This window comes from Ochotona curzoniae, unplaced genomic scaffold, assembly GCF_017591425.1.
Source record: "Ochotona curzoniae isolate NIBS_2020 unplaced genomic scaffold, NIBS_Ocur_1.0 contig_2688, whole genome shotgun sequence".
In the NCBI taxonomy this organism is placed as follows: Eukaryota; Metazoa; Chordata; class Mammalia; order Lagomorpha; family Ochotonidae; genus Ochotona; species Ochotona curzoniae.
The window spans coordinates 27,722,462-27,748,337 of NW_024465553.1; the positions used below are offsets into that span (position 1 = coordinate 27,722,462).

Here is a 25,876-nt window from a genome sequence, read left to right on the forward strand (position 1 = left end):
ACTAATCACCGTTTCCAATTTTCTAAGATGCTATTTGGTTCTTACTAGCTCAAATTCTGGGGTTGAAAGCTTTGCTAGTAGGAGAAATTTGTCCAGGAGAGAAGACTTTTTTTTTCAGTCACTCAACTCAGTCTGAAGGTATAGAAATACAAAGTCTTTCTGAACTCGCTCTTCAAAACACACTTTCCATTCCAAATCTCTCATCAGCAGCCAATATCAAAATTCCACAGGATTCTCTTCCTTCCCTTTAAATGCACAAAGGTGCATTTATTTTTTTTTTTTTCTCAGTAGCACCTTGCTTTGTTTCTTTGCCTTCATTCTTTCTGAGCTACATCCTGGTCTCAGGTTGCCCCCTGCACTGTCACATCTTTTCACCAACTTCAAGTTAGCTTCAAATCCCGTCGCCATTCACTGAATCCGTAGTCCACTTACTCACTATGTGACTTTTTTGGTGAGCAGGTGAAACAAGCTCATTGCTACCAATTTTGATGTTGCTATCTGTGAAATTGGCTTCTGTCATATGGGGTCATCGCAAGGATGTAGAAAGTTATACAGACAACATTAGCATGAGGAGTGAGATAGCCAGAACATGTTCTGTAAATGGTAAATGTGATGCTGATTATTCTATCCGACTAATTTATGTCCTTTTAATTGGGATTGTAAATATTGCAGCAACCATTTGAAGTAAATTCTGGCAACAATTGTCTGAGTTTAAAAAACAGTATTTTGGTTTTGTAAATCCGCTTTCAGGGAGTTTAGCTTATACTTTCAAATTCACATGGACACACGTGTGTATCACAAACATTTTGCACTTCAGCATTGTTTGAATTAGCAATGATTAAAAAAATGAAACACATAGAGAATGGCGGAATGAATTACTAAATAATATGAGCAAGGATACATAGTGACATAAAACTGGCTAATTCTACTGTGGAGGGGAAAATGCCTCACGGTATTATTTCCTGTTTGTAGGGAAAGCAGGCGTACATCTTACATACCAACATTTCCAGAAATACAAACAGAAAAACTTAGCAGTCACTTTTGAGCAGCAATAGGGAGATTTTTTTACTTAAAAACTTCTGTATAATTCAAATCTTTAATTTAGGGCCCAGAATAACAGCCCAATTGGCTGGCTGATCTGCCTTCAATGCTGGGATCCCAAATGGATGCTGGTTTGTGCCTTGGTTGCCACACTTCTCAATCAGTTCTCTGATGGCAGCCTAGGAAAGCAGTGGAAGATAGCCCAAAATCTTGGGACTACGCACCCACATGGGAGACCAGAAAGAGGCTTCTGGTTCCTGGAAACTTGATTCAGATGGTTCAGTTCCAGCTGTTGTAGTATTTGTGGACTCAGCACATTAGCCTAGTGGCTAAAGTCTTTGCCTTGCATGCGCTGGGATTCTACACGAATGCCAGCTCATGTCCCGGCTGGTCCACTTCCCATCCAGCTCCCTGCTTGTGGCCTGGGAAGGCAGTTGAGGATGCCCCTCAGCCTTGGGACTCTGCACCCGGGTGGGAGGCCTGGAAGTAATGCCTGGTTCTTGGCTTCAGATCTTCAGTTCTGGTTGTTGTTGCCACTTGGGGAGTGAACCAGCGAATGATCTCTCTCTGTCTCTCCTTCTCTCTGTAGATCTGGCTTTCCAATAAAAATAAATCTTAAAGAAAAAAAACCCTTGTAGTATCTGAAAAGAAATACTATCATATAATCCATGTTAACTGACACCAGATACAGGACCTAGTCAATAAGCAAAATATTCATCTTATTGTATTGAACTGTCAGTACTTTCCTGCATTTCACAGGAGTAAACTTTCCCTATCCCTAGAAATTCACAGAAAAGTACTTTTATAGAAAAGGGCACGTGAGCCTAAAGAGTTTATTAAGTACGTCTCCATGATGTCTGGCATCTAAGAGAACACATATAAACTACAAAGAATATGAATATGAAATCAAGTCCAAACAAAACGGAAGCAAGAGCAGATAAGATGAAAAATGAAAAGAAAAATGGGGGGGGGGATTTTGCTAGTAACTTCTGCTAACCTTCCCTTCTTCCTCCATCTAGTATAAACAATGTCTTCTCAAACTCGGTCATGACAAAATGTGGACCAATCATACAGACTGGAGGTTAGCAAATGTTTCCCATGAAGAGGAACGCAAGAAATATTTTAGCTTTTGCAGAGTGCACATAGTCTGTCTTGGCATTGGCTCTGCCATCGTCGAGTGTGACACCCAAATAATTGGGCCTTGCCATGTTTCAGTAATACTTAATTTGCAAAAATAGGTGACTGCTCAAATTTGGCCCACAGCAATCGTTTAGCAAGTCTTAGACTAAGATTGGTTCTGAAGATGGACAGAATACATTTCTAACTATTTTCCATACTCTCTTCCTGAAGCTATCTGCACCTCTAACGGTCCCAGGTTTAAATCAGAATCAGCCCATAGAGTGCTTGGAATTTCCACAATAATCTGCATGGTTTAAGAGCTACCTGGATGTACATGGGTCCATAGTCCACCTTCTTGCTAAGCTCACTGACACAGCAACAGCTAGGAAAGCATCTTTAGGTACTTTACATCCTAAATAATAAATGTCCCCAACAATTTATATCTTATTCTTTCACAGGAAAGGAAGCTAGGTGGTCTATCAATTTAAAGTTCCCCACACTGTGCTGTCCTTCACTGCTTTTAATACCAATCTTTAATCCCTTAGGGTGGGCACAATCTACATCCTAACACCTGAGGTTTACCAAAGGAAGCAGGCTGTCGTGTCTTGATGTAGACATGTTGTCCCTGGGGTTGTCAGTTCTGGTTACATTTTTTTGGCCACTGCCACAGTCATACTTCAACACACATCCGTTGCCCAAATCCAGCTGGGCCCACACAAAGAATGATTACACAACAGTGGCTTCGTCACCTGCCAGGAAATCCAGCATCTGTCTTAAGCCTCAGAACGCCAGTTATTCTTCCAATAAATATTTCAGAATAATTTGCAATATCAATTACTCTTGTATTTAGTCTAGGAAATCACGGAACAATGAGCTTCTTCCCACTTTTCCTAGTGTTATGAGATCTCTCTATTTTTATTTGTCATAGCATTATATGGCTGCTCTGCGATTCCAGAGAACCCTGGCCAGGGTTCCCCTGCCACAGAGACCCCTTAGAAGGTCGCCTTAGGTGACCCAACTCCGCTGAGGGAGGCTCCCAGAGGTCCACTGTCTTCTGAAACCACTGCTCTCATGGACTATTAGAAAATTCTCTTCCTGCTAAATGGGCAGAGGTGTCTCTGTCATTTCAAGCACTTGCTGGCCTGGTTTTGCTCTATGCACACTCCACAAATCATTAAATGATTCAAAGTCACATATTCTCACAGAATCTCTTCCCCAAGTCAAACAAAAACAAAACAAAACAAAACAAAAACCATTTTCCACGGGCTCTACAGCACAAAGTGATCTTCTTCAGGTCACAGGCAAATTGCACACTTCCCATACAATTATCGCATTCTCGTGAACATATTTTTAGAGCTAACACCAACAAACATGTTTAAACTCCCAGGAAAGGGTCCTGCTCACCTGTCTGTGTCCATGACACACAATTCCAGGCATTTCTATCAAGGGCTAAGTGCAAAAATTCTGACCCGCACGTCTCTCCAAGAGGAAACGGATAAACCTTCATTTGTCAAATGGTTCACAAAAAACTCAAAAAACCCTGTTCCTTATTTCAGATTAAAGACACTTTCATACGAAGCACAGGTGCGTGTGGATCAAAGACATATTTCAACAATATTGGTCATACACTGAGTATAAGACTGAGGATAACGGAATGTGAAATCACATAAAGGCAATATGTATTTCAAACTTACTTTATGGAATATCTTTATAAATCTAAACGAAAGGGATTAAAATGGTGGCTAGGATGTAGGCTCTGCATTCATTAAGAAACTGGGAAGTTTATGTTCCCATTAGAGCATTTTCAGATTCCCAGGTTACAGTTTTGCAATCTCGGCTCCTCTCTGCTCTACCCATCCCTCACACACGGCGGGGAGTGAAGGCTGACATGTCTGACTTCTGTCTGTAAAGCCTGGGAGGCCCGACACAGACTGCTACGTCATCGCAAAGAAAGCCTTCCTGATATCACAGTGTGGGACAAAAAAAGATCTCAGGTCATCAACAGCAATACAGATCACCTTCGTCCATTGTCTAAGTTTAAAATCCGATGCAGACGGACGACGCTGTTGTGAAAGATAAAAGTTTGGTACGAACTCGTGTCAAAGGATGTACCGAAGTTGTTCATAAAAATGATGCTTCAGCTGGAACAAAGGGGAAAGAATAAAAGTCGATAAGCATCACGAATGTTGGAAGACATTCACAGAGAGAAACCAAACCGGTCTGGGGGTAGTAACTGCCAGATGCCACTCCCGCTTCCGCAGCCGAGCATCACGGGAAGGGCTGTCAGCTTGCTTTCTATGCATATTTTACGGATGCTGAACTGGCCCAGACAATGAAGAAATGACCCAGCAGACTGCTAGAGAGTGAATGCTAAGTTTTCTCCAAGTCAGCATAACCATGATTGGCAATATACTCTTTAACCTGCAGCTACAATAAGGGAGGACTCTTTGGAAACAAAAAATCAACTGAGAGGAGAATGAGGGGACGCAGTAAGATCAGAGTCATCTTCCATGCCGGGACATATTCTTAGGATCACTTCAAAAAAACGCTAATATGTAGTTAAACTGTCCCAGAGGAGACTCATAATTATATTTCTAATTTGAAGTCACCATTGACTGCATAATAAACCAATGATATAAATTCTGGCAAAGAAGTGAAAAGGAAAAAGCACTCCCTAAATGATGTTGCTGAATCAAAAAGAATCTGAATATAAATCCATGGGACATGCATCTCTGCGGAAACAAAGTGTTTCTTCCCTGCGGGGACAGATCAGTCAGAGTGCTGAAATCTGTTCAAGCCAAATGTCATACTGATGCGCAGTGCAGAGTAAGGGGATGTGGGACACCCGGACTCAAGGTTGGTGTTCTTCAGCGGGCTTTGCACCGGAACTCATTCCTAGAGTTCCGGATGGGCAGGTTCTAAGAGCATCCAATGCTTTGAGAGCTCCCCTGACAAGCCCCAGTGCTTTGGGGTAGGCATTCAGTGCACCCCATAGCAGAGTACCCGAGTCCAAATTACTGCTCCGCTTTCCTCTTTTTTAATAGATTTATTTCATTTTTAGCAGAAAGTCAGATTTTCAGAGAGAAGGAGACACAGACAGAAAGATCTTTTGTCTGCTGGTTCACTTGCCAAGTGGCCGCAACAGCCAGAGCTGAGCTGATCTGAAGCAGGAGCCAGAAGCTTCTTCGGGGTCTCCCGCACGGGTGCAGGGTCCCAAGGCTTGAGGCTGCCTCGACTGCTTTCCCAGGCCACAGGCAGGGAGCTGAATGGGCAGTGTGGAACGGCTGGGACATCAAATGACACCCATATGGGACCCCAGCCATGCAAGGTGAGGTTTAGCTATTGAGCCACCGGGCTGGGCCCTATTATTCCACTTTCTTTTTTTTAAAGATGTATTTTATTTTTATTGGAAAATCAGCTATACAGAGAGAAGGAGAGACAGAGGTGAAGATCTTCTGTCCATTGAGTCAATCCCCAAGTGGTTGCAATGATCCATGCAAGGTGAGGCTTTAGCTGCCAGGCTAATGTGTTGGGCCCACTATTTCACTTTCAATTCCAGCTTTCTATTAATGGGTATCTGAGAGGCAGGAAGCAGATCCCTGCCACCTATCATATGGGAGATAAGAAATAAGCTCCTGGCTCCTGGCTTTGGCCTGGGGCAGCTCTGGCTGATGGAGGCATGTGGGGTGTGTTCCAGCAGGTGGAAGATCTCTGGTTGGCTGTCTGCATCTCAATTAATTAATTAAAAAAAAAAACTTAAAGAAATAAAAAATTATTTCACAAAATTTGTGGCACTCCAACTTCCACTGGAACCTTACAACATTTTCTTTTCAAACAAGGTACAAAATTCATCAAGAATGAAATGAATCCAACAGCATGTGGGTATACCAGAACTTGCCCTCACACACAAGCTGTCTCTCCCATGTATATGTACCCAAGTGTGCACATATATACATCTGGAAAACACAGGAAAAGTGTTCTTTTTGCTATTATTGTTCTTTGTTCCTCTCTTTTGAAAGGGGAATTTCCTTCTGTTGATAGATTTCATAAACCCATCTTCTGGAGCTGGGGACATCTGGCTGACTTGGGGACCAAGAAAGTAGGTGCCATCGTACTTTGAGACCGTGCCGAGTACCAGAGAGATGGCACAGCAAAAGCACTTCAAAATGTGCATCTTAATGCTGACCGTCTTCAGGGACAGAGGGAGTCAAAAGGACACAGGTGCCCAACGTCCGTTACACATGCCTCCCTCCTGCCCTCCTCACGTGCCATGACAGGCAGTGTTGCCCAATCATCAGTCTGGTTCTTGAGACCATTCACAACCTCTTCCTGCTTCCCAAAGTGCTCCAGGCTTTCCACCCTGCAGGAGTGTTCACAGCTATCAAGATAAACCTGGCTGCCAACTCTGCTTGAGGTTATCTGAAGCACACTCAGCTGGCCAGGGCAGGCAGCCAGAATCCAAAAGAAACACTGCAACCAAGAGTGTGCAGCGGTCTGGAGTTTCGCCACACCAGGGTGCTGGTCACCCGAGCCTGCAGGTCCTCAGAAGGGAGATACATTCCTTCCCATCAGACACCTGTCCCTGAGCTCTCTCGGATTCTCTCACGAGGCTCATTCTGGGCACCAGCAGCCCGAGTTCTTGCTCAGTGCAATTCCAGACCTGGGAACAAATGAAAGCTGTACCTATCTGTTTCCACAAGAACAGTCAGTGGGCTCAGCCCTTTGCGACGCAGCCATGCTTAGGAACCTGGTCCTCCGATGCCAACGATGCTGGAGGATCCAGGACACTCACGGCCTCCTCCTTCTGCAAAGGACACACACTGAAACTGGTCCTTTATCCGAGCCGTAAAAGGAACATGCGTCAGACTTCATAATCTGGGGTGGCTCCGAGTCATTGCCTTCCCAGGGTTTCCACTCCAACACAAACCCTCCAACTCTTTCTCGTTGGAGCTAAGGCAGAACTTTCCCCCCACACTGCAGTACCAAGGCACCAAGAAAGAACCACCAAGTGGAAGCCACGGCAAGTTCTTCTTTCCATTGGAAGAGGGGAAAGCAGGGCTCTATAGGACACACAATCTCAGTGTTCCACCTTCACCCTGTAGTAACTGGGCTCATCTGATGAATAGAGTCTGCTTATTTTTTTTCAGCTGTACATTCAGTTACTTATTTTACTTATTACAAAAAAAAAATGGATGGGTGTAAGTGAGCACAAACATAGGGTTATTCTCATCCACTCTTTCCAAACCTGGTGTCCCTTATAGAAATCCTATATGAGTGGTTTACTTATTTTTAAAACCCCAAATATTAGGAGCATAAATGAGAGATACAAAGCAGGTACAGCTTCGTTATTTTACAATGCAACAAACAACAAAGTGCTTACAGATGAAAGAATTCCACAACTCCCAAATTCAAAAACTGACCTGTACACGAAGCAACTAGCTCAGAATTCAGACTTGGGGGACAGACAATGTAAACCTCTCCCATTTGCAAATGCTCAAAGGAACCAGGGGTCCAAGCAGCACAGCCTTTCAACCCACATATAAAAGAGCTCCTTGAGCTGCAGATGCTCCAGTTTCGGGAGGAGGGGGGCCGTGTGACTGGCAGTCTCTGCCTGTGTGTGTTGATGGTCCCACTCTGCACCTGGGCTCTAGTCCCTGGCTAGGGAAGTGGCACATGGCGCAGAGGAACTTCCTGTGCTGGGGATGGCATGCATCAGCCAAGGGCTTGCTAAGGATGGAAGCACACTGCCTGGGCTGGAGCTGAGGCTGCTAAGGAATCCGCAACAGAGGAAGAATACACCCACACTAAACAAACACATGACTCGGGAACTCCCCACTTGTATATTCTTCTGATACTTGGCATTTTCACACAGTTTGGAGGATATTTAATGGAATGCCTTTTCACTTTCTAACCCTTGGGTGTGTGTGTGTGTGTGTCTGTGTGTTGTGTCTGTGTGTTTGACTGAGTACTATCTATTCTACTAATTTTTACTTCCATTTGATTTGTGAGATAAATAGGGAAGAATTTCAGTGACAGCTTCTGGCTCTAGGAACATTCATATTTAAATAAAACTGATCTGAGCAAAAAAGGTTCTAGCCCCTCTCCCTCCGAAGCACCAATTCCCCAGACTGTTACAACGAATTCACTATCTATACACCTTGTCCTAACCTCCCTGAGCAATGAAGGCGACAAGTGGCAAGGCCAAGCAACTCTATAACTACAGGGGTAATGGACCAAACTCCCAAATCCTTGCACATGTGCTCAAGCACGCTCGCTGCAACAGAAAATTGGAAGTGAGCACTGTTCACCTGCTCTGAAAATACCTAAGCTGTGGTATGCTCCTAAAATGGAGCACCTGCAGTATTTAGATATCAAGGAACACCAGCGCCTGCATGAGGATGCACATGCATATATGGAAAAAGAAATGCTACCTTCAGAACCAAGATATCACTACAATATCTGATACGATAAAATATCAGCTCTGCTTTACAGGGGTGCTTACTAGGTACCATACTTTTGCATATTTAAAAAACTAACAACCGAAGACAGATAACTAAGCAGGAAGTCGTATTCTGCAACTCACAGGAAAGTTCTCAGAGTTGATCAGAAACGTAACAGCCTGGCATTGATCCGGATCCAGGGAATCTTCTGGACTTCAGGTTTAGTACCGCTAACAGAAACACTGTCCACAACTGTGCTGGAACTTTCTATCAAGTCCCCAACACTCAAGTTTGATTTTAGTAAATCTAACTTCTGAAATGACACAGTTCAAATAGCCACTAAATGACAATGCTGCAACTTTTACCAGCTTTGTGGTTGGGCAGGGCATTTATAAATCTGGCTCCTTTCCAACTAATAAGTTACTTATTTGTGCAAACTAGCTGAATGATTGAAACCTCTTGGTACTGTGGTAGATGAATGGATTTTTTTTTTTTTTTTGGCCACTGCAAACAATAGCAGAAGCAGTATTTTCCGTCAAAATACTCTCTAATTCTTTTACTTCCTGACCAAGGATAGTCAACATACAGCCCACCTTTTCTAGGCAGTAGTCGGGAGCAGGAACTGTAGTCTCATTGAAAAGCAGCTAGATCCCATCTATGCCCCACTTTCCTGATTTAACTTCCACTGTGGAAAACAGGGCTTGCTGGGCACCTGAGCAGGTGCATTGCAAGGGTGTCCCTACTTAGCAGGACACTGAAGCAGCAAACGGGGCATTTTTCAGGGGAAAAGCAAGCAGTTTGACTTTCTTATGAGACTCGGTTTCCCAACTGAGAACTACAGGTGTTTCTCAAATCAGGTTCACAGCTCTGCTCAGGAGCAAAGGGACCAAATGTTGGGGGATCACAATCTTAGAACTCCATCAGTGGGGGTCGGTGTTGTGGCACAGTGGGTAAACCTGCCACAGGGGGACCTGGCATGGTATGTGCGCACCAGTTTCTGTTCTGCCTCCTACACTTCTGATCCAGTTCCCTGTTAATGGCCTGGAAGGGAGGCCGAGGATCCCCGAGAAGAAAACCTGGATGGAATTCCAGGTTCCTGGTTTGGACCTGCGTCATGGTCAAGTGGGTGTTTCCAAAGATAACTCTGCCATTTGTTTCACCTAAGGCTAGAATGTTAACCAACTGGTGCCTGGCTAGGAAAAGGTTTTCAATAGATGATGCATATCAGTCAGTAGCACATTCCTACCACAATTACTTTACAGCTAGGTCTTGAGACAGTCAAGGAAGGAAGGGACCTAAAAGATTAGCATAGGATCAAAAGGGGGAGTTAACACTCTTGATTAACATATTGCCACAGGACGCAGCCCTAACAGCGATAATAGCTCTTTGGCTGAAAACTAGCCACTAGCAACATTAGCTTCTAAGTTCCTACTGACGTTTAACAGTAACTCCGCAGAGGCAGGCAATGCCTAAATAGATTACAGAATTCTCAGTGGGGTTGTCTGGTGTCCATGCAAAGGGAGGCAGAGCCACATTCAGGTGTTGTAGAGACATCCGCCAGGCCTTGCCACACAGCGGGAAGTTCCTTGCAACCTTGCCTGCAATGGAGCCACGCTCTTCACACCTTCCTGTCTTCCACCCCCATCACACGGACTCCAGCATCTCCCCCTTTCCTATTATTAAGTTGGAGGGTGCGGAGTTCTCTGCGAGTGGCTTGAATTGTGGAGCTTAAACGTTGGAAGATGACTGGGCCAAAAAACAATACAAAAAGGAGAATAATTAGTGTGATCCCCAAATTTATAAAAAATGAGTAGGAGGTCTTATCGGAAATAAAAGATGAAAGAGATTGCAAGAAATGGTTAGTAATGCCTCCTGCAGAGAGAGCCTGAAGGTGAGAGTGAGAAATGGCAGAGATCCGGGCATGTAATTCCTGAATGCTAAGGCTAGTCGATGTGTCATTCCATACACCTTGGAGATGAGTCTTAACATTACTCCAAGGGACATGCGAGTCATTATAAGAAAGAGGAGTGACACAAATCCATTTGTAAATACTATGGCAAGTTGTACCAAACCTGGTTTTTAAATGTTAAGTTTCAGTGCCAATATAAATATCTGCTTCTTCTAATGCACCAATCTTGACCTCTAGATTTATCAATACTTTCTTATGAACCTATTGCACCAGCTGTAAGAGGTCCAGTAAGGGTAACAAATGCAGTGAAGCCCAAAGATAACACACAAAGGATGAACAAAGTTGTTGAAAACAATTCCAAAGCATAAAGATCAGCATCATACCATGGTTCAGTCAAATTTACAGTTAACATTACATATAAGGACCTTCTCAAGACACCAAAAGTACCAGGCATAAGGTTAGAATTAAGACAATTAGTGACAACACACTTAGTACAAGTTACAGTGTATACAGAGCCATCTCAGAAAAGCGAGAGGGAGCTTAAGGCTCCATCTTGTAAGGGAGGAATGTTACTTATCAGCAGTCCTTTTGGAAGTAGCTTGAGTCCTGCGCAGGGATGTCTTCGGTGGCTGAGGGTGGTCAGCAGATGTACATGTGACGTGTCCTCGTGGCAGGTGTTGATCTTCTGCGCATACTTGGCCTTTAAAACAGTTCCAGGTGAAAGTGTCCATTGACCTCAGCAAGGGTAGCACTGAGGCTAGTGGAACTCTTTCTGTTGTTATGGCCAGAGGGAAACAAGAAGGAGAGATAGCACCAGGATTCCTCCTGGGACCTAGGTCACTACTCTTCCTCTGGGCCTCTAGGAAATTGGGCTGTAAAGGCAGTCTTTGGGATGTCAGGTTTATAAGTTAGCCATACCTATATAAATTCTGGAGGTCTACCTGTATATTCTGAGAGGCCTTTTGGAGTTTCAGAGAGGAAGTAGAAGAGAAAGCTAATCACGCTTAGTAACAACATCAGGTGAAAACTATTAAATAATAAATTTAAAATAATGATACAGGCTTAAATAGTACATTGAAAAGGCAGTGAGAATATACCATGAGTAACCTGGTTATTAAGTGAACTTGAGCACAAACATACGGATGACTTAAAACATTTTCAATGACAGTCTGAGGCTTAAATTATGTGAGCCAAAAGCAACCTTAATTTAGGAAAAAGCAATAAAGTAGTTTCAGTAATGATCTAAGATCTTAGCCATTTTGAAATTATAAATTGGTTAGAATAACCGGTTGTTTGTAGTAAATAAGTTTGCATGGTTATTCAGATGGTTTCTCATCTGATCTCAAGGAACATTGAGACCAAACAGTAAAACACACACACATTCACTCCCCCCCCCTTTTTTTTTTTTTTAACTATGAGAAGACTGTAAGAGTAAAATTTCAAACAATTTTAACAAAAAGACATACAGCAAGACAGACATAGGTGGCCACCACACTCATTCAATTTTAAATAGCTAATGAGGGTCTCATATGGACCCTGACTCAAGAAGTTGTGTTGTATCCAGCCCTCTTGAGTCCCAGATGAGGATGAGTACTCAAAACAAGCAAATTTGGATGATGATGTAACTGTATATAGGCAGAGGTCAGTGCAAATCCTGCGAGCCAGGAAGCCAGGACTGGCAGTGGGGCCGTGTAAATCATCACGGTGGCCTCCCCAGATGACCAAGCCAGGCTCCAGAACACAGGATGGCTACTACCCTCTGACTGAGGCCTCCAAAATGTTACAAAATGCACGACAGATCATGTCAGATACATTTAGGATATGCTGAGGTGACTTTATAAACCAAGCTTGGTGATAGCAGTACTTATTAAAAAATTAGTAAGAGAAAAGTCAACAATGATAACTCGGTCTGAATTGAAACCTGAGAGGAAAAAAATTGGTCATTATCGAAGACCCTGATTTTAGTTATCTTAGCAATATAAATTAACTCAAGAGATATGCAGTCAACAGCCTAGACATATTTGCAAAACTGTAAACATTTATCCTTTTCTGACTTTTTGTTGTTAAGCATTACCTGTCCTGAAACTTTTGGAAATACAAAAATTTGAATTAGACTTCTGTAAGTAAAAATTAAAAAAAAAATTTTTTGTAGTATATATTGATGACAAAATTTTACCCCAGTTGGCATCTGACAGTATCTTTAATACAATCCAAATACCTACTCAGTTGTATCTACTAAGTAAAACTTTTGAATTTTTAAAATGCATAAGGGATGTCAAGATTTATAACATCTAGTTGAAATAGAATCTCTTCATAAAACACAATATAGATGAGATGTAATTATTGGCATTAAGTGATCACTTTAAATACCTATAAAATAAGTACATAACTTTTATCAATCTGAAGCAATGTGAACATACTGAAAGGCAGAAAACACAAAGATCACTTCAACATAGAATCTTATATGCTGAGACACTTCAACACAGCCAGGTCTGGAGTTCACTGGAGCTAACTAGAAGGAGGTAATCATTAATTAGATAAAAACAATTAAGAGGAGATGTTATAATAATATGTGCTTTCAAAACTTTGTTGTAATAACAGAGGATCAGACTTTAATTCCATGAAGCAATAATGAACATTTTAGAAAACGCTGCAAACAGTATTTTAAAGTCTATATATCTAAATATAAAGACTAGCACATAAAAGCATGGGCGCATCCCACACCTGGAAAAAATTGAACAGTGGATTAGATGTTACTTTGATTCCAATTTATGTTTGGTGTAAATGTTACACTTTTAAAGAAATGTCTTAAACAATACCTTAAGAGTTATATTCATAAAATTCAAAAATTCAATATAAAGATTCAATAGAGTTAAAAAAGAGATGTTAATTATGAGAAAACATTATTTATAAAGTACAAGATGTTAGATATTTTTCTGTGGACCCAGGTTAGTTTATCTTCTACCCTGCTGCTTTTGGCTAAAAAAGGTTGGAGGTGGTAGGCTTGACAAAGGAAAAAAAAGTAAAAGGTCCTGGAGAAACTGCATCTGTGGGCTGAGTATCCTAACAGAGAGGAGGGGGAGGAGGTCAGGGAGAGATTGTACCTGCTGGAGAGAAGAGAGTTTAACCCTGAAGTTGCTGGGCAGGAGGAGGAACTTCAGTAGAGGATGCTTGCCGCTGCAAAATGTAAATTGGGCAAGGATGCCTAATCAGTCGATCTGGAATCCACATCAGCAAGTCCGTGACCTGTGGAAAAATGAAAGCATTCCCTCCTCCAAATTTTAAGAGGAAATTGGGTTCTTTCCATTGGTCAGTAAGGGTATTTTCAAAATCTATGATTAGAGAAACTATTTTGTTAGATGACCCATCTGTAAAGACTAAAGAAGCAGGTTAAGGAAACAAAAAAGGGATTAAAAACAAAGGAGTCAAGGAACAAATCTTTTGAAATATAACTGAATGACTTTTAACAAGGAGATTTTTAGTTAAATGGTATGAAATTGTACCTACAAGGGTTAAGAATGCTATTTGTCATGTCTCATCCTTGGATATTAGATAACTAAGCTGTTAAGAGCTATAAGGAATAATTATTTAATTTACATCTTTGCAAAAAGGCTCCTATTCCTATATCCCTTAATAATTAAGGTGGGGACCAAAGCACAATAAGGAGTAATAACCTTTTTATACATGGAAAGGAGATGCAGCCACTCTAAAGACCCTTGTTGTCACAAACATCCAGTTGGGGTATGAACAGTCGGTAGTATAATTAATTGCCAAGGAAGATACCAACTTTTAATTAGCATTTCCATAATCAATATCAGGTTTTAAGTCTGTTACTCTTCTATAGGCACAGCGTGGGTAAAATATTGCTGTCTTTTAAACCTCTGATTGTTTAGGGCCCGAGACTGGCCCCCCAGGAGTTTCCTGACCACAGGCGCTGGCCATCATGATCAATTTTAGGTTTACATTTACATACTTTTGCCCAATGTACACCTCTGTGACATTCAGAATTTATCTTAGGGCATTGATCCTTAACAGTATTAGTGCCACATTTTTGAGCTAAAGGAGGTGTTGCTTGGCATTGTTTTGGAAGGTGGCTGGGTTTCCCACAGTTAGAACACTTAGCATTCATTTGCTTCTGAATAGCAGTGGCTTGAAACCTTGCAAGGTGAGTAGGTTGTTTGAAAGTCCCCATGTTACCACAGGCTTTTAGATAACCCATAACCTGTTCACCGAATTTTCGGGTATTTCGTTTCCTACAATCTTTCCACATATGTCCCAATTTGCCACAATTATGACATTTAGATCTATTTTGCTTTAAACCATTGCTTAATGCAGCACTCATCATTTTAGTTTTGTACCTTTCAGAGACAATATCCATACATGTCCTCATTACTTGGGGGGCCCAGGACAGGGCCCATCTCTCGTTTCCCTGCATCTCATCCTGTACAGACTGTTTACTCAATTTAGATCGACTGCGAGGCAATAGAACTGTCCCATTCTTGTGGAATTTAGACTGACAAGCCTTTTGCCAATGAAATCCCTTCTCACACCGTGGACAGACAGTGCGAGGAATATTTAAATTGGACTTAGGAGTGTCCCTATAAGTTTTTTCCTGTTTGAAATTTTGGGATGAGTTTCTGGCAGGACAGCTGTGGCTGAAATGCCCTACTCCACCACAAGAATAGCAATTATTTCTTTTTCTATTTCTTTGATTGCCTCTTATGTTCTTTAAAATCTGAGTAGCAGTTTGACCCTGAAGAGCTGCAGCGATAGTTAACGCTTGCATGTAAGATGGAGTTACTTCAGCACAAGCTCGAACATAGTCTGACAAATCTCCTGTCCTTCTCACTGGCTGAATTAAGGTTTGGCAAGTTGGAGTAGCATTTTCAAAAGCTAGCTGTTTAACTATGAGATCTGTAGCTGTATTGTTAGCTACTGTCCGGCTCACGGCCTCGGTGAGTCTAGCTACAAAATTCTCAAAAGGCTCCTCAGGCTTCTGCTTAACATTTACAAAACCTGGAGACTTTTGATCTGGAGATGGCAGGCATCTCCATGCTCCTAGTGCCAGGGAGGAGATAAGCTGTAAGGTCTCCTTAGGCAGAGTAAGTTGTTCTGAAACACCAAGATGAGTGCCCTGTCCTAAAAGCATGTCTAAGGTAAAAGAAAATTTGCCATGCCTCACAGATCTCTGAGACTTTACTTCTGCTTTAGCTAATTCCTCATATTCCATTTTCCACAAAAGGAAGTTTCCGCCAGTGAGGCAAGCCTTAGCAACCTGAAACCAATCATAAGGAGTCATCCACTTTGCTGCTAGGCTCTCCACTATTGCCATAGTGTACGGGGAGTTTGGCCCGTAGTTAGAGACAGCATGCTTTAGTTCTTTAATAAGCTTATAAGGCAACGGCTCCCATTCAGGTTCATCGCATTCATAGACAACAGGAAAACAGAAAAAATCACCTTCCTTATGTGCCTGCTGCATTGCCCCACTAAAGCCAATCTTCGCTGGATCTGGTCTAGGTGGAAGGGGCTCACAAGGCTTAGCAGAATACCTTGAAGGCTTATCATCAACAGCAGGAGACCTATTATCATGTAACTCAGCCATTTGCCCCTTTTCACAATCTCTAACTCCTGATCTAAATATTTCTGGTTTTAAAAAATCTTCTTCCTCATCTGTTAAACTTCCATGATCAGTTTTACAATATTTTACATTATCTTCAGGACAGACACTTTCCATTGAGCTATAGCTAAGGCCTAAGCTTCCCTTCTGAGGATCAAGAAGGGGAGTATGTTCTCCCTGCTGAGCTGAAGGCGCGGGATAAGGCTCAGGACCCGCATCTAGTGCCTGCCGTAAAACGTTCCAAATGGCATATGCAGAGGATGGCATGCCCACTCGTCCATTACTCCGATACCACCTTCTCATATCATTTCCTACCTGGTCCCACGTGTTTAATTCTAAAGTGCCCTGCTCAATAAACCATGGGCTAACTTTTTGTACAAATTGTAAAAATTCTAATAATTGCTTCTTGCTAACTTTAATGCACTTCCTATGTAAGGTATGTTTAATAATATCAGCATATAAACTTCTTTCACTAGAATCGCTCTGGCCCATTTTTACAGCACAGAGGGTACACAACTTCTCAATATAAGTTCTGACTATTCACCCCTCCTAACCTGACCTTCTGTCAGGGGGCCTGCAGCACCCTGGGTGAAGTCCTATCCACGCCGCAAAGAGAAAGAAAAGACCTACCTTCGTCGAGTCCCTGTTCAGGCGCCACTTGCCGGAGTCCAGCTCCAGCTGAGTTCAGAACTCGCGAAGGGTGCATGGATGAGGCGCAAAGAAAGAGACGGACCACTAGTAACTCTTCATCATCATAATGGACCACGCACAAAAGCTGTCCGCTTTATTTATACAAAATCAGTCAAACTCTGGCTCAGACTTTTTACGTCATGGTCAAGTGGGTGTTTCCAAAGATAACTCTGCCATTTGTTTCACCTAAGGCTAGAATGTTAACCAACTGGTGCCTGGCTAGGAAAAGGTTTTCAATAGATGATGCATATCAGTCAGTAGCACATTCCTACCACAATTACTTTACAGCTAGGTCTTGAGACAGTCAAGGAAGGAAGGGACCTAAAAGATTAGCATAGGATCAAAAGGGGGAGTTAACACTCTTGATTAACATATTGCCACAGGACGCAGCCCTAACAGCGATAATAGCTCTTTGGCTGAAAACTAGCCACTAGCAACATTAGCTTCTAAGTTCCTACTGACGTTTAACAGTAACTCCGCAGAGGCAGGCAATGCCTAAATAGATTACAGAATTCTCAGTGGGGTTGTCTGGTGTCCATGCAAAGGGAGGCAGAGCCACATTCAGGTGTTGTAGAGACATCCGCCAGGCCTTGCCACACAGCGGGAAGTTCCTTGCAACCTTGCCTGCAATGGAGCCATGCTCTTCACACCTTCCTGTCTTCCACCCCCATCACACGGACTCCAGCACCCCAGCACTGGTCTCCGAAGCGGGTGCAGGGTCCCAAAGCTTTGGGCTGCCCTCGACTGCTTTCCCAGGCCACAGGCAGGGAGCTGGAAGGGAAGCGGGGCTGCCGGGATAGAACTGGCGCCCATATGGGATCCCAGGCGTGCAAGGCGAGGACCTTAACCACTGCGCCACCGCGCCGGGCCCCTGGGTGGCTTTTAATAGCAGATCTTCTTCATACGTATGACTTTGAAAAATAGCGTTACATACTTATGATAATGAAGTTAATCAAGTACCAAGAACAAATATAATTTCAGAAACGCACATGCAGATCCCGGATCATCCACCCCCACGGAGGACTTGGAACGTCAGAATGTAACATCCCAACAGGTGTCTCTGAAAGCTGCCCTCAAGATTGCGGGTTTGTTCACTTCTCCAAGCACCGGGGGAGACAGGCAAGAGGTCAGTTTCCCTGCTTGGAGATTACAGCTACAGAAGTGATTTCCCACGCACTCTTTATTTGCGGCAAATAAATCAGCAAAACAACTCTTAGCCACCTTGGAATTCACCAAGCAGTGGGCCCACTGTTACGAGTGGGAAACAGAACCACATCCTTTGCTGTGGGTTCAGGGTAGGGTGAGCCGCAGAAGACCCGCACAGGAAGTATGCAGGGTGGCAGTGACTCTGCTCCTCAATGAAACCTTGGTCACACGTACGGATAGGTAATCGTTGCATTACAGCATCACACTGCACATCAGCCTTACTGGAGTGGACTTTCTGTTTCCCAGGCGCGACAAGCCTAGCCTGTTCCTATAGTCTTTCTCTGCAACATCTTCATTTTTCAAGATGAAGCTCTTGATTTCCTAGACGCTAAAAACTCTTAGCAAAAACTAGACTAGATCAAGAGGGAAAGCAATAGGAGAACGGAGAAGGGACAAAATGCAAATTACAAAGGAAGATGTCGGGTACCTGCGAACCTAGCTCAAGCAGCCACAGGGGAGGAGGGCAGGGAGGCCTGGGGCTTTCCTCCCCAGGATGTGACTGGCAGCCCACGGGCCAAAGCATAAAGGAACAGTGGTTTCAGTTCATCCCCTCTCCCCTACCAAGAGGTTCATGGCTTCTTCCTCGAAGCCCCAGACGCAATCAGCTCATCTTGCTTCACAACTGACCATCCCTGGATTCTGTCTGCTTCTTCCTCCAACACTGTCTATTCCAGGAAACTGGACGCACTCATTCGAGCACTCAGACTAAACAAGAGACTCTCCCAGAGGAGGTCTCCATACCCATACAGCGACAGCTTGCCCTCCAACTGCACTGCTTTACTGACTCAAAACACACAGCTCTGAAGCCTGCTCTTACTGCTTCAACCTGGGACTCGATACAGATCCCTACCTCTCAAGGCCAGGGAACCTACAGCTAAAGCACTGAGTTGTTCCAGATCTTGTTAAGTGAGGGGAGCTTCCCTTACATAATCCTTGGCAAGGTAAAGCGGGAAAGAGAGACTAGCTTCATTTCATTTTTTAAAAGATTTATTTATTTTGGTTTGAAAGTAAGATTAGAGAAGAAGGAGACACAGAGAGATTCTTCCATCAACGATTCACTCCCCAGATGGCTGCAGTGACCAGAGCTGCCCTGGGCCAAAGTCAGAAACCAGGAGCCTCTTCTGGGTCTCCCACGTGGATGCAGGAACCCAAGCACTCGGGCCTTCTTCCAGCTGCCTTCCCAGGCACCTCAGTAAGGAGTTGGGTTGAAAATGGAACAGCTGGAGCTCAAATTGGAGTCTGTATGCCATGCCTGCAAGGCAGGCAGCGGCTTTACCATCTGTGCTGTACCCCTGGTCCCATTATTTCTAATCAATTGCATCTGCCACTGGCAAACGTCCATCGGAACCCATCCCAGAGCTTGAACATTCAATGACAGGAGATGAAATCCTGTCTAAAGAAATCTAGAAACACAGTCACTAACGTCTAGCTTCCTTTCCCTTACTGGCGTCCTCTGCCAATGACTGACACCTAGCAAAAAGAGTGCTGAGTATGCAATGCCTGCTCGCCCGTGTACATAACCATCCTCCGTAAGAAAAGATCTAGCTTCCACGTCCTCTCGATCTTTAGGTTGAGAGCTCAGCTACTGCTTCTTTCAGATCTCTGCAGAGCAGGTTTCACTAGGATACTGCCAACAACCAGCAGTGAGGTCGCATCTCACCTCTTTATTTTCCAACCGGTTTGTCTGACAGCTGTGCAAGAAACTGATGAGTTTGCTTCATTCTCTTTTCTTTTTTGTCTCTGATTCCCCTAGGCTAGCATATATTCCATAGTGTTTTGTTCAAACCACTACCTCCCTCAGTGCAAGTACAGAGGGCCTCGCCTCTCGAGGAATTAAAAGAGTTGCAGTATCATGACCACACACAATACAACTAATCTTTTTCTGCTCGTGTTGAAAGGAGAATTCCCTTTTGTGGGGAAGGCTGGAGAATGAATCCAATTAGGACACATCAGCCAAATGAAAGGAATGAATGAGAAGCATCAGCTGAATGTTCAGCCGTTCCTAACAGGTCTTCGGACTGTGCCTAGCACCAGATCAGCAGTCTGTAGAAATCCCAACACGTAGCCAGGCCAGGCAAAAGTCTGGAATGACCAAGTCAAGCCAGAGGCAACACACGCTTATCAGCAGGGTTTAAAATCCAGCCATTCCAAAGCAGATCTCAAAACACTCAGCAACAAAACACCTTGACTTTAGGGAGAAGAAAGAAAGGACAACTCAGGCACAGCTGTCAAGTCGTGACTTTTGCCTCAAGATGGCTGCTGTCATTACAGCTGCCACAGGTGCCTTTCCAGAGTCCAGCCCTGCCTTTATGGACTCCGCAAATCAGGAGACCAAGAAAGAGGAAAAAACATTTTTCTGGGACTTGACAGCCTGGTTAAGACACGCAGGTAGCACAAACTCTCCTGGGAAGAACAGCAATGAAAAGAGCTTTCTTCCCTCACTGATAAGACTGCTGCCAGCATGGGACAGCGTCTACACCCCTTTGCTTTCTTCTCTGAAGACCTACTCCTTGCTTTTCCCAGGATTTAAAACCCATGTTAACAATAAGCATACACAGCATGCCTTTCGTGGTCAGATGGCTCATTGTTTAAAAAGCTTCAGCTGCAAATCCAAAAGATTGTTACCAGATGCAATTTCTGGCTGGAGACTGGGAAAAACCTCATTTAAACAAAAGAGTATGTTGTGATTGGAACCAAAATGGGAATTACCTTTTAAGATAAGAACCACAAACATTTCCTATTTGAAAATACCCCTGCCAATACACCGAGGGGACCTTTCTTGGGCTTTTCATGAAAGTTGAAAATGTGACAGGGGGATGGCTGCCTGTGACAAAGCACGGCTGACCAACTGGGCCAGCGACTTTTAGACTTGTTTGCATTTTCAACAAGGCCACCACATCCATCACCTACTCTCCCTCAGCTTCCTCAATTAGGCAGACTTCCAATTAATTCCTTTCCAATCATTTTAGCTGCAGAAATACATTTCGTGCTTTCGTTTTGGCTCTAGGAGTGGATTTTTCAACCCAACACTTGGACAAGTTTCACAAGCGAATGCACAGCCCAAGCGACTGCCACTGGTGGATGAAGTCCCAGCCAACGGGGAAGAGCTCCTGAGCTGAGACACGCCTGGCCTGGCCTGCAGAGCCCAGCCTCCTGCGCCTGCGCGGAAAGGCTGCTTTCCACAAGCTTGTGCTGTGTGTTTGTTGGCTCTTAGTGGTCCTTAACCCTCCAGCTTCACTGTGTCAGCGACGCCCTGGGCTCTAATCTTGAAAGATGGAAACTGTGCAGGAGCCTGGGGTGTACTGCTTTCCCTCAACCTGAGAAATGGTTGTGGTGCAGCTGCTGGTGATGAGCGTGACCTGAAAAGGCTACACGAGAGACGTTCCACGGGGAAATTCCATCCTTAACGCCAAGGATGGCCTCCGCGGGGCCCCACTGTGAGAATGGCCAGCCCGTCCCCAGGAGGTGATGTTCTCCAAAGAGCAGAGAGCACTACTGCCTTCCTGGTCTCTACGTTCTCATATTCATTCTCTACCCCCCAACTTGTTGCAGGGTGCAAGCTATCACCCAGAAAGTCTTCAGTAAAGCAACGCTCCCACGCACTTTAAAGTGAAACCAGTCAGTCAGCCTCTGAGATTCACAGAAGGATAAAGGGCTTTCCCACAGAGTCAAGCCATTGCCAAAGTCACAGAAGGAAACCAAGCTGCTGGAAAGAAGCACGGAGCCTCAAACACCTGTGCAATCTGGCACAGTGTAGCAAGCAGGGGTCTTCCGTCAAGAGAAGGAGTTCTAAGGCCAGTGGGCCACATCCATACCCAGCCAGACTCCTGCAATAACGCCGACCCCACCAAGCGTGCTTGGGACACGGGCTGCGGGAATCTGTCCGGGCTGGAAACTGACAAATGCGCAGCAGCTGTGAGCCGCAGGTCATGCCTATCCTCCAGGGTCCGCCTTTTCCAATCCCAGGACAGCAGTTTCTATGATTAACTTGCAATTGCTGTCAAGGGTGTAATCAGGTCTGGGAAAGAGGCAAACTTTTCCCCTCGGTGAGAGGCCCCCTTTCTTCCAACCTCCCCTTTCCCCCAGTGCAAATCCTCAAGCCCCACCGTGTCTCACTTCCTAAGTTTCAGAAAAAGTGCGCTAGCGTGAGCCAGAATCGACAACGCTGTGTACACAGGCACTCTGGAGTGCTTCCTGCTCCTTTCTAGCAGTGGGGTTGGGGTCACTCGGTCTTTAAGATAGCAGCATGACAAGTTGTCTGGTTTGTAAGGACCACACAATAGCATTAGTTTTAGAACCAAATACATTTTCCTTAGAAAATTGTTTCCCAGTGTATTAAATAAATCATCTTGTGTCATCACAATCAATTCAAGGGGGGGGGGAAGACACCGGATTGGCTAGCACTCGAGGAGGAACCCCTCCCTTGGACTCTGCTTCGGGGTCACCTCCCTGAGAGGGTACAACCACACACATTTATCAGAGAAGGCCACTGCAATCAAAGGTGACACACAGTTTTACCAATTACAGCTGCTCAGGTGGAAAAGCAAATGCGCCGTAATGCTTTTGACAGAATTCAATAAAACGCTAATGACAATTCATTGGGCCGGTCACCTTTCATTCATTTCCAAGTAGGTGAGGCCGAAGTTATGAGGATGAACAAGACGAGGGTCCCCACAAAGTCGAATGGGAGAGACGCACAGGGGCTCGCTGCAAATGAAGATGTCCTAGCACACTGCACGCCAACTACACAAGGGAGTTGGGACAGCTCTGTGGACGAAACAGAGCAGCACATCGCATAGGAGTTGTCCCTAGCTCAAAGTGGTACAGGAGAAAGGTACCACACTGCCATGGGTACTGACGCTTTCCGGGCTCAAAGTGAATCACTGTGGGTCGGCTGCCTGTTGGAGGGAGGGAGTTGGCCCTGTTCTTCCTGCAGGCCCATCTTGGTTCCAGGCTCTGCTGGGGTTAAAGGAAGAGAAGCTGTGAGCAGGACTGGTCCCAGAACTTTTTGCAGAGTCTGAGAGTCGGCAGAGTGGACCGCAGGATGTGCAAGCTGAGCGATGAGGCCCAGCGCCATGGATCCTGGAGAACAGGAGCTTTTTGCGTATTTGCTGCCCCTGCATATATTCTCTCCACCCCCAGATCATGGGCGTGACCTCCTAGAACACGCACTTGACTCCCTGTCATAAGCTGCAGTCATGCACCTCGTAGTAGAGTGTGAAGGGAAGTCAGGTAGATAACTTCCGGATCGTGTCCCTAAATGTGAGGCTGAGGACGCTGTGCCTTCTTCCCCTCTTCTCCATTCTCAGCCTGAATTGTGTAATGGCTTCAGAGCCATCCTGGACCACCAAGAGGAGGCACATCTTAGAGATGGCAGAATACAAAGTGGTCGCATGGCCTGGGAACTGCAATACTAGCCCTAACCTTACCAGTGTATGTGAACTTCAGTAAGGAGCCGGGGGAAGCTCGGACCTGTGTTAGCCAAGGTACGCACGAGTACGAACAGGGGTTATGGGGTCAACAGAATCCACTGATGTGTTGAAACAGCATCCAAGGAGTCGGCCCTTTGCTGCATCAGCACCATGGCCACAGCGTGATTCATTCAGTCTGCTTTTCAGATGCCGGAAAGCTGAGTTCCAACGGCAAAGCGCAATGGCTGAGGGAATCCAAAATCATACGATTCTTCCGGTTATCGCAAGGAATGGCTTACCTTTTTTTTGCTACAGTAGATCTGCCATTTTTTCTCAGCTGGAAGTGCAAACATGGCCTCCCTGTGTTTGTCTGTGAGGTCAAGTTCATCCTAAGAGGAAATAAAATAATTAGTATGTCATAGGTTAAATATTCCTATAGGGAACATCATCGGTATTATCAGGGAAGGAAAGTGCTATCAAAGGATGCTTAGATGCAATTAAAACCAATCGGAAAGCCAAATGAAGACACAGCTCACTGCCACTGAGAAGGCACATTGCTGGCACGGGGAGGGCATTGGGGAGTGGGCACTCAAGGCCGCCTCACTGAACCAGTGCTGTGTGGTCTGTAGGAGGGACAAGGGCTCCAACCTCCAAAGTTGAGCAGGGTTAATCACGTGAAGGTGAGTTGGTGGTGGATGCTCTCAGAGGGGGCCCTGAATCACCTGGCGCTGGGGAGGAAAGTGACCGACAGAACCCAGACACAGCCGTGCTGGCTGCCTTGGACCCACGGGCTTCGGGCGATCGTGGGCAACTCAGCCGAAACACCAGCTTTATGCAAAGGCTTGTCAGGTAAGGAGTGCGAGAGGTAGCGACTAACCCACGCGTAGAAAGGCCTGCACGGCACACTAAGGAGCTCCTGAGCTCGAAGACGGAGCCACTAACATCTTGAGCAAGGGAGTGAATCCCACCGAGCACTCGCTCAGGACTTTCTGCGCCGGCATTTCTGAGTCTGCAGCATAACCTTCCCAGGTGTACTCATGGTTCCATTCTGGTTACAACACAGTTGGGAATATTCAGGCTGAACACTGGGTAAAGCCAATGGCTCCAAGCAACATGAGCTCTAAGTGAAGGGTTCGATGCCGGAGCCTAGAAGTCCACCCTCTCTGAGCTTGGAAATAAGATTTTCCAGTGGTGTCCAGTCCAGGCTGGACACCAAAGGACAGCCGACTTACAAATACAACCAATGCTGATAACAGGATAGAAAATACAAAGTGCACATTTGCTCTGGATCTGAGCAAGACCCACTAAAAAACTCCGCATCAGAGCACAGTGAGATTGAGAACCCTGAGGAATAGGAACAAGTCCCCTGGCTTAGAGTATCAGCCTGGCCTCTTCCCTTGCTAACCCCACTTAGGCACCTGCCATTTTACCTCAATAATAATAGTAAGTTTTTCCCTTTGCTTCACTATCAATGAAGTGACTCACAAGTTGTTGTTTGTTTGTTTGTTCAATATGGTATCTTAATGTCTCTCTTAGCATCCGGCTGTAGCCTTTCCCATGCTGCACATGGCCAGGATTTTCTGAAACCATCGTTAGTAATGCAGAAATTCTCAGAGTCAACAGGAGGGCTTCTCACGTCACTGCTGCTCCATGTCTGTAACTGCACAGCGGGAGGAGGTGGAGGCATTGGCGTTACGGATGCTGTTCAGTCTGCAGACCACATTTCAGAACCACTACCTTAAAACACAGTACAGGACCCAGCAGCGTGGCCTAGTGGCTAAAGTCCTCGCCTTGAATGCCCCGGGATCCCATATGGGCGCCGGTTCTAATCCCGGCAGCTCCACTTCCCATCCAGCTCCCTGCCTGTGGCCTGGGAAAGCAGTCGAGGACGGCCCAAAGCTTTGGGACCCTGCACCCATGTGGGAGACCAGGAAGAGGTTCCTGGTTCCCAGCTTTGGATCAGTGCAGCATTGGCCATTGTGCTCATTGGTGGAACGAATCATTGGACCGAAGATCTTCCTCTCTGTCTCTCCTCCTCTCTGTATATCTGACTTTATAATGAAAATAAATAAATCTTTAAAAAAAAAAAAGAATTTCAACAATGAGGGTCTGGTACTGTAGCATAGCAGCAGCGTAAGTACTTGGGTCTCTGCCATCCATGTAGGAGACAGGGCCAAATCTACAGGGAGTAAACCAGCAGATGAAGTGTTTCTCTCTCTCTCTGTCTCTCTCTCTCTCTCTCTCTCTCCTCTCTTTTCTAACTCTGAGAGCTTTTATTGGAAAGGCAGCGTTAGAGAGAGAGAAACAGAGAGAAAAACTTCCATCCACTGGTTCATTCCACAAGGGCCTCTACGGCAGGAGGTGAGCCAATCTGAAGCCAGGAGCTTCTTCTTGGTCTCCCACGTAGGTGCAGGGTCCCAAGGCTCTGGGCCGCCCTCAAATG

At 44.9% G+C, this 25,876-nt stretch overlaps 1 protein-coding gene across 2 annotated transcripts in view; it reads right to left on the reverse strand.

The window, feature by feature from the left end:
- Positions 1–25,876, reverse strand: part of DAAM1 (dishevelled associated activator of morphogenesis 1) — a 166,444-nt gene that overhangs the window by 62,843 nt on the left and 77,725 nt on the right. For both annotated transcript variants that reach the window (XM_040975498.1, XM_040975497.1), the window contains one exon: positions 23,733–23,822. In XM_040975498.1, coding sequence (XP_040831432.1) covers positions 23,733–23,822 — 90 coding nt within the window. The remainder of the gene's footprint in view (positions 1–23,732; positions 23,823–25,876) is intronic.